Source organism: Bombus fervidus, chromosome 18, assembly GCF_041682495.2.
Source record: "Bombus fervidus isolate BK054 chromosome 18, iyBomFerv1, whole genome shotgun sequence".
In the NCBI taxonomy this organism is placed as follows: Eukaryota; Metazoa; Arthropoda; class Insecta; order Hymenoptera; family Apidae; genus Bombus; species Bombus fervidus.
The window spans coordinates 5892039-5901193 of record NC_091534.1 but is presented as its reverse complement, the minus strand read 5'-3'; the positions used below and the strand labels follow the sequence as shown (position 1 = coordinate 5901193).

Here is a 9155-nt window from a genome sequence, read left to right as displayed (position 1 = left end):
TTGGAAGGTACAGATATTAAATGAATGCAGGCAGAAGATAGAAAATAAAGAATATGAGAGGCTTGCCTACAGCATAGGTAAACACTTTGAATGTCGATTTAGGCCAGTTCCTAGAATGCATGATTTTTTTCTGCATTAGGATATTACTGTACGCGTGTCTTGTGTTTTGTAGCATACTGTAGCATTTACTGCCTTCGTCTTTGATTTCTTTTATTTGTAAATTTCTATGGGCGTGATCGTACATCTCGTATAATGATGCATTTCCTATTATTTGTAGTAATCATTCAAAATAAAGGAGGATATCATTGCGTAGGTAAAGCTACTTCTCTCATAATACCATAAACATACGCTCGAAACAATGAAAAGAGAGGATCAAGATTTAGGAACGGAGGGTCGCCGGTCTTGGCTGTTTGATAGTATAAAGTTACAGTCGTAGTACTTGGATCAAGATTTTAGTAACTACATGTGCAAATAAGTCATTAGCATAAAAAATAAACGTGTTTATGCCATAACGCAACCGCTCTGAAATTATTTTAGCATTAATGATTGAAAAAAGAAGATGGAGCCTATTGAAAGAGCGTGCGCCAAAATTACGATAGAAAACTTTAAATAGAAATATTAAAAACAACCGACACTGTTGCGTCATGGTCTGGCCGCCAAGGCCTACGTATCGTTATACTGACGCAATAAACCTAAGGAACCACTATAAACAGAATCTGATTTAGCTTAATATCTATTCATATAATAAAATTTTTTGGTTTATGGATGGTTCTCAAAACAGTCCTTAGATTTATTTCACGCTCTTACTAAATATTGAAAAAGCGAATGTTTGCCTCATAAAATAACAGATTTTTCCCATGAACAACACCCATGAGCCACGTTTAAAGGATACTTTCTCTTCATGATTATATATTAATATTGGCTATAACCAATGGGCATCGCGGATTGTTAACCCCACTTCTCTACCGAAAAGTGTGAATAACGAATCCGCGTTCTTAGTTCAAAAAGTTATACCCATACCGAGCTTTGCTCTTTAATAGTACGAGACGGGACTATTACTGTTCTACAAATTTTCGGGCAGTCAAGTGAAATATTGTTCTTCGACATATCAAATCGAATCAAATACTGTTCTATTCTTTTAACATTCTAGTAGCCAACTACTGTACTTTCCATCACGACGAAGTTGATCAACTCCTGATCCAATAACAGGATATCGTCATCACTACAGTCTACGCGACAACAAGTGTTGTGAGTTATTGTAAATATATATATTATAGAATTGTAGACTACAGTTTTATTACATAACAAACACCCCTATTATCCACAAGAAATAAGGGGATCGACCTGTTCGTGGTGTCGATTATTATAATCGTAACGGGAATTTACGACTCCCGTTGACGTGCTTCAACGAGATCGCGTCTCCCCGCGTCTGGACGAAAAAACAGATACAATTACACTCCATACTTTATCTGAATATTAGGTACAAGATTAACTCAGAATCACCTTATGACAGATCATTGGATTATGCTTTTTATCGGCTACGACGTAGAATTTAGAAAAAAAAGTACATTAACCTCAAAAAAGTTCAAAATCACCTCAGTATCTGCAACAGAATACGATATAACAAAATTAAATGGTACACATCCGGTGAATCCCTCAAAATGTAACATAATTTATTCAAAATATTCTATGATACAATCATCATGTAGAGTTATTTTAACTAATAGTTGTATTTTCTAGCTGATATTTGTGAGCAGCACATTTCTTAGCGCATACTTGTCTGATTTATTTTCATGTCAGTTACTTCTAACGTGCGTATATGCTAAATAGGAAGTACGCATTTATTTATTTGGTGCATATTTATATGTTCTTTGTTACATATAAACTACGAATAAAACAGATGATAATAGGATAAATAATGAATAGAAACAGAATAGTTAATTAGAATTGAGTATTCAAGGGATCGTTAGCAAAGCAGCATTTGCCTCCTTGCTTTGCGTTTGATAGGTGCGCCCTCTTACGTTTGAGGTTCAATCCACGTACGAATAGTATTCAAAATCTCAAAATCTCCGCATTTTCGCTAATATTCGATTTTTCCGTCATTTCTGATCTTCTATATTGTAAGATATAACATTCATGTATATGTTATAGGTTTTCCAACTTATACCAGTAAATACCAGGTATGTAAATATGAAACTGGAATTTTTGTATAGAAAATACACGTTTATTGTATGAAAATGATTAGAAATATTTTATTCGAAGTATTGCCCATCACTAACTATACATTTTTCCCACCTGTCTGGCAATCGGTGGATGCCACGCCACTAACATACTCTTTTTTGAGGCAAACCAGTCATCGAGCCAGTTTCGTACACTTTCGTAAGAAGTGCTGGTCAGAAAGTGCGTGTCCCATCGATGAAAATAAATACTATTCGGACGGAGCCAAATCTTGTTTCCTTGACCGGTTTTGCTGTATGTGATGGTATATTATCATGAAGAAAAATTACTTTGCGTTGCCTTTTTTGATATTCTGGTCGTTTTTCACGCAAAGCTTGATTCAAATCGATCACTTGTTGTCGGTAGCGCTCGGTATTAACGGTTTCGCCAGGTTTTAACAGCTCATAATAGATCATACCCTTCTGATCCCACCAAACGCAGAGCATTGTCTTCCGTCCATAGCGATTTGGTCTCGTAGTCGATGTCGGTGGTTCGCCTGGATCTACCCATGATCTTTCACGCTTAGGGTTCTCAAAATATATCCACTTTTCATCGCCAGTCACAATTCGGTGGAGAAATGACTTTCTTTCGTATCTGACGAGCAGCATTTCGTAAGTGGTTTTTCAGTTTTCCTGCTGTCTTTCATTCGGTTCATGTGGAACCCATTTTCCCACCTTCTGCATCTTTCCCATGGCTTTCAAACGTATGGAGACGGCTTCTCGTGTCACGTTTAATTGATCAGCGAGTTGTTGTTGCATTTGAGCGTCATCCTCATCCAACGATGCTTGCAATTCTCTGTCTTGAAACTTTTTCGGTGGTCTTCCACGTTCTTCGTTCCTCGCGTCAAAATTGCCACTTCTGAATTTTTTAAACCACTCAAAGCACTGTGATTTACCAAGAGCATGCTCACCGTAAGCTTCGACAAGCATTCGATGCGATTCTGCATGCAGTTTTCTTCAAATGGTAACAGAAAATCAATGCTGTCCGCAAATCGTAGTTTCCAGGCACGAAATTCGACATGTTCAACGCTATTACAAACTATGCTGTTGTACGAAACTTGTATTGTTCCACGTCGAAAATGTTTGTGAGATGTCAACAAAGACTTTTGGCATCAATGACGCAGTTTAGTGATAACTACATTATCGCTAGGGCCATCTATAGGCAAATTCCGGTTTCATAGTTAAAGACCTGATAACAATAAGAAATAAATTAATAAATATATCTTTCGAAATAAATTAGCGTAAAAAATGTAACATGTCCGGGTGAAGGTTTACGTAATATTATGTTCGAAATTACTCAATACTTAATACGTTTCATACGGAAGCTGCCCAACGAGTTTCTTCGATGCATTCACTGCTTTAGCAATAAATTTGTGTAACAGTTAATTCCAAATATTTATAGGTCCAATTTCCTTTCCTTACCAGCTATAGTACATTTCTACTTATCAAAGTCATGATTTTTCTCTCTAAGAGGAAGAGAATCAATTTTACAGGAACAATTTTTTGAAGAACGAAATATGAACCGAATCGAAATCGTCTCGATATATTTTTTATATATGTATCCTATAGATATTAATTTAAAGACGTTCTAACATCACCCAAATATGCATATTACTAATTGTTTGTTACGCAGAGATATCCTACACGTTTTATTTTATATAAAATTCCATTTCTTCTTATACTTTTGTCTCTTTTAATTCTTTATAGCTTTGCACGTTCATATCTTGATAACGTTTATAAGTCTAAGAAATTCTGACCTTTCTGGTATCAAAAACATTATGCGCGAGAACTTAGCAGCTCCCCAACATAGCAGTATATGTTGTTACGCAACAAGGGTTTATTGCGTGCTATAGTCAGTGGGAAAACTCGCGAAATTGCCGCTAGTGGCCCCTTGCAGAAGTTTATGAAAGATATTTGGTAAGCTGTCATATCTTAATGTTACAGTTCCATAAAGAAGATCGGAGACGTATAAAATGGATGTCATCAGCAATATTACAGGAGGATTCCAATCACAAGTGGTCAGATCGACGTTATCCATTTTACTAAGCGTATCGCTACATATCATATATTTGTTTGTTAATTATTCTTCGAAGAATCTTCCTTCCGAATCACTAATGCCATCTTACGATTTCATAATCGTAGGCGGTGGTACTGCAGGTACGTTTTTTCATGATGTCGATAGAAAATTACATCATAAACAAAATGAAAATATAAAAAAGAAGCACCTACCTGTGTGTTTGCAGGCGAGAAGGAGCGTTTTATTATCCATATAATAGAGTAACACACAAATCTAACAATATACACATCTCGATCATCCAGTGCATCCTTCCTTTAGCAGCTCTATCTATCGTGTAGTATATTAATGACGTGCTTTGTTGTAGATATTGACAACGAAATTGTAACCACCTTTCCTGCATATAAACGTAATTTAAGTTTACTTTATAATACGTTTTAAATATGTATTACATTATAAATATCGTATAAATTATATATTATTGTAACATATTTCAGGTTTATCACGAAATTAGTTTTGCGGTATGGATTAAATATTTTTCCTTTATCGATGATTTGATATTAAACCATATATTTTTGAAATAAAAGTATTTCTAATATTTAAGTAGATTGATGTTTTCTTACTTATGTTCTATAATGTTCTGCCAATTTACATGTTTATAGGAGCTGTTGTGGCGAATCGGTTGTCCGAGATAGAAGACTGGAACGTACTTGCCTTGGAAGCAGGTGGCGATGGAAGCATTATATATGATATTCCTGTTACTGCCACCACTCTGCAGCTCACCGACATCGACTGGAAATATTCGACGGAACCCAGTGAAAATTATTGTAGAGGTAATTAATATCTAACAATATTAGCGCATACATCACTTCATATCCTAAAAAATATGAAGACCAGAATTACCCAATAAGTCTCTATGGGGAAATTTTCGTTTTTAATATTAATAGAAACATACATAATATATCTGTACCAAGATTACTGTAGAGGTAATATCTAATAATACTTTTTTTTTTTTTTTTTCGTGGGGAAATCCTCATGGACGCCTGGCCGCCCTCTGGGGGGCGGCGGGTAGTGTCGGACTCTTACCGACTAAAACCCCACGGTGGTCTTCATGACGCTTGTCAGGAGTGTCCCGGTTCCTTTCTTTAGATTTGCTACCGCAACACTCCTTCGTCGTCGTCTCCCTTTGTTGTTGCGGGAAACATCCTGGTTGAGGTTGGCAGCAAGGGGTGGTCCACTACCCCCCTAGTGCCGCATTCCCTGGGCCGTCGTGCGAGTTTGAGGGGGGCGGCCCAGACCCTCCTCAGTCTGACGGCTCCTTCGCCGCGCTCTTCTATGACAGCGGTAGTGGGGGTGCCGTGGTCGCGCGGCGTCGTATCGGTTCTCTTCGGCGAACCACTCTGATGGGATCGCCGCTCTTCTCTCTGTTCTTCTCCGACCTCTCCTTCGCTAGCATTAGTTGCTCGCAGTAGTTGCGGACTACGGCTAACTCCTGTTGACAATATCTAATAATACTAGCACAAGCATAACTTTACATATAAATATTAATACCAGATACTAATAAATATTAATACCAGAATTATCCAATACGTACATATGAGTGAGGCATATTTTTCATTTTTAATATTAATAGAAACATACATAATATATCTGTACCAAGATTACTACAGATTTTTGCTTAAATAGTTAAATAATTGTATAGATATATTTAGCTTAACTAATATTGTTTGAATTATACTGATCTATATATAATATATTTAGGTACATTTACGTAGTTCTAACGTTAACCTACAAACCTTAACCAGCAAATAATCTTATCGTCGAATGTAAAGAGATATAAACTCAGATCGAACACCAACCAACATTAATAATCGATTACGAATTATTTGCATCGCCTTTCATGTACTTTATCGCAAATTCTGCCTACAGGGATGGTGGGGGGTCGTTGTCTGTGGCCACGTGGCAAAGTTATCGGAGGCAGCAGCACGATGAACTACATGCTATATGTTCGTGGTAACAAAAAAGATTACGACATCTGGGAACAACTAGGCAATCCAGGATGGTCCTACAAAGACGTCCTAGGTTATTTCAAAAAATCGGAAGACAATCAGAATGAGAATTACACCAAGACTCCGTATCATTCGAGAGGGGGTTATCTAACTGTCGCAGAACCACAATGGCACTCACCATTGGCCGATGCGTTCCTTCAAGCAGGACGAGAAATGGGTTACGAGAGTAGAGACATTAATGGACAACGGCAGACTGGCTTTATGATTCCTCAGGGGACCATTAGACATGGGAGCCGGTGTTCCACGGGGAAGGCCTTCCTGCGGCCGGCCAGCGCGCGTAAGAATTTACACGTCGCTATGCAAGCACATGTTACGAAAATTTTAATAGATCCGTCGTCAAAGAGGGCTTACGGTGTAGAGTTCGTTAGAGACGGAAGGACGCAGCGCGTTCGTGCCAACAAGGAGGTGATAGTTTCCGCAGGGTCTGTCAACAGTCCTCAATTACTGATGTTGTCCGGAATAGGACCTGGAGAACACTTAGCGGAACACGGGATACCAGTGATTCAGAATTTAAGTGTGGGTCAGAATCTTCAAGATCACATATTAGCGGGAGGCATTACGTTCTTGCTGAATAAACCAGTATCGTTGATAGAGAGCAAGTTGTATGATTTTCGATATTTGCTAGAATATGCCATATTCGGAGCCGGTCCTTTGACCGTGCTAGGAGGTGTCGAAGGACTTGCTTTTATCAATACCAAATACGCGAATGCCTCCGACGATTTTCCAGATATGCAACTGCATTTTGTGACATTGAATCAGAACGTCGACGAAGGTAGAATTTTTAGAACGATTTACGGTCTGAATAGAGAATACTACAATGCTGTATATTCGGAGTTTTTTGATGAGGACGCATGGTCCGTGTTTCCTACGATTATAAGACCGAAAAGTAAAGGTGTTATCAAGCTTCGAAGCAACAATCCCTTCCATCATCCGTTGATTTATCCCAACTACTTCGAAAACCCTGAAGATGTGGCGACAATGGTAGAAGGAATTAGGTTTGTGGTCGAGATGAGTAAAACTGCAGCACTTAGACGTTATGGCAGCAAATTAATACCGAAAGCACATCCTGGCTGTACGAATATTCCTATTTATACCGATCCATACTGGGAGTGTGTGATCAGATTCTATGCCACGACTGTATATCATCCAGTGGGTACTTGCAAGATGGGACCTAAATCGGATCCAACGGCTGTAGTAGACCCTCGGCTTCGAGTTTACGGAATCACCGGACTTCGAGTCATAGACGCCTCGATTATGCCAAACATAGTCAGTGGTAATACCAATGCCCCGACTATCATGATCGCAGAGAAGGGTGCCGATATGATAAAAGCGGAATGGTTCAGGAAACCGAGTTTACAATGAATAATGTTTTTGTAATATTTTAAATAAGTGGGCAGTTTTTGCAAATTAATTTACAGCGACTGCTATTGTTTATTACATAATAGAAACGTATAATTATAATCTCGAAATAAATTTTCATCACATATTATGTATAGCAGAATTTGAGTCAAAATATATTCATTTCACCAAGTGAATATCATGTAAGTTAAATTTTAACAAGTGCAAATTAATCCGTTAAAATAAAAGTACATGTGTGTATGATATATCTGTGAAAGAAATTTTTAAAGACTTTTTATAATTTTGAAGTGATTCAGTTTAATAATAGAAATTTTTGACAGTACTTAATTTGTTCCATAAACAAATTATGTCCTCTGTGAAACTGATCTTTGCTCGCCCATGTAATTTTTTAAATTCGTATGTCTAGAATAAATAGCAGGCTTCTTTAGTAAATACTTAATCACGTTGTTGTTGTTTACGAATAGAGGACGCTAATGTCAATATTGAATTTCTATGTCGGTATGGCAGTTACGCTGGGCTATGAAAATTTCTAAGATGATTTGTCTATTCGTATACCGAGTCTCTGTATGCGGTTCGTCGATCACGGAATTTCAATAGGTTCTTGAATACGCTAATGAGAAACGGCTGGAGCATTTGGCCACTTGGCGCAGCACTTGTATTGGGGATAATTCAACGTACAAGAAATGAACTGGTGTTGTTCAGAAACTTTTTCGCCTGAACCCGCAATGAAAATTTTAGTGTTGTTCAGAAACTTTTTTACCTGAACCCACAATGAACATTTGAGCAATACGTTTTGTACATTCATGGCAGCAACGCACATGCTGAGAAGATCATCGAGGTGGGTAAACATAGCTATGAGCTACAAATGTTTAAAATTTTTAAGAATCAAAGTTTTTCACGACATTCGACTTATAACTAATAATTCTATACCTTTCGATACCAGTCATTGCTTTGTGCACCAATCAACTGCGATGACATTTTCAGTATGTATATAACTATCATAAATCTTCAAGATATATCGTTTAAAGTTCTATTACAGCAGCAGATAAAAAAGTTGTAGAGAATGACCTTTATTTTTTCTTCCCGATTCGGCCCAATTGGAACTTCCAACAAATTTTTAGACATCATCTAGTAAACCCACTCTTCTAATATTTAAAGAAAAACTCCAATCTTTCGGTCCAATTTTAAAAAAGTTATTCTGTTTTACACAATATCCGAATATACATACATATGTATACGTATTAATACCGGTTACTGTATTCTACTTTTATTTTGTCTACGAGAAATATCCATTGCGCAAATTTATACAACCGCATAAAATAATTTTATCATACTTATGTCAATTTGAACATTGATCATATTATCGATACCTGATCTACTCACAGTTTAATTTTCTGACACTAGTTGGCATATGGAAATTCTACGCCAATATTAAAATTATAAAGCGAGAAGATCTCCAGATAAGGGTGCCAGTATATCCAGTGTTGGCGGAGAATG

The 9155-nt window shown here is 37.3% G+C and overlaps 2 protein-coding genes across 3 annotated transcripts in view; both read left to right on the top strand.

Annotated features, from left to right (window-relative positions):
- The window catches only part of LOC139996539 (glucose dehydrogenase [FAD, quinone]-like), an 84981-nt gene that overhangs the window by 68810 nt on the left and 7016 nt on the right, over positions 1-9155 (top strand). The gene's annotated exons all lie outside the window — the stretch shown is intronic.
- LOC139996540 (glucose dehydrogenase [FAD, quinone]-like) lies at positions 1569-7788 on the top strand. 2 transcript variants are annotated; one of them, XM_072020944.1, is made up of 5 exons: positions 1569-1663; positions 1741-2039; positions 4161-4373; positions 4893-5063; positions 6160-7788. In XM_072020944.1, exons 3-5 carry the CDS (start codon positions 4190-4192, stop codon positions 7659-7661), a joined length of 1857 nt encoding a protein of 618 aa, XP_071877045.1. In that variant the 5' UTR covers positions 1569-1663; positions 1741-2039; positions 4161-4189; the 3' UTR covers positions 7662-7788. The 2 variants fall into 2 exon arrangements, with proteins under 2 accessions (XP_071877045.1, XP_071877046.1); XM_072020945.1 differs by lacking the exons at positions 1569-1663; positions 1741-2039; positions 4161-4373; positions 4893-5063 and adding an exon at positions 5211-5216.

Bases quoted from the DNA above. Each gene is read 5' to 3' on its own strand.
- LOC139996540 (XM_072020944.1), top strand. From the start codon at position 4,190: ATGGATGTCATCAGCAATATTACAGGAGGATTCCAATCACAAGTGGTC. The intron at 4,374-4,892 runs GTACGTTTTTTC...ACATGTTTATAG, and splicing joins CGTAGGCGGTGGTACTGCAG to GAGCTGTTGTGGCGAATCGG. The intron at 5,064-6,159 runs GTAATTAATATC...TTCTGCCTACAG, and splicing joins CAGTGAAAATTATTGTAGAG to GGATGGTGGGGGGTCGTTGT.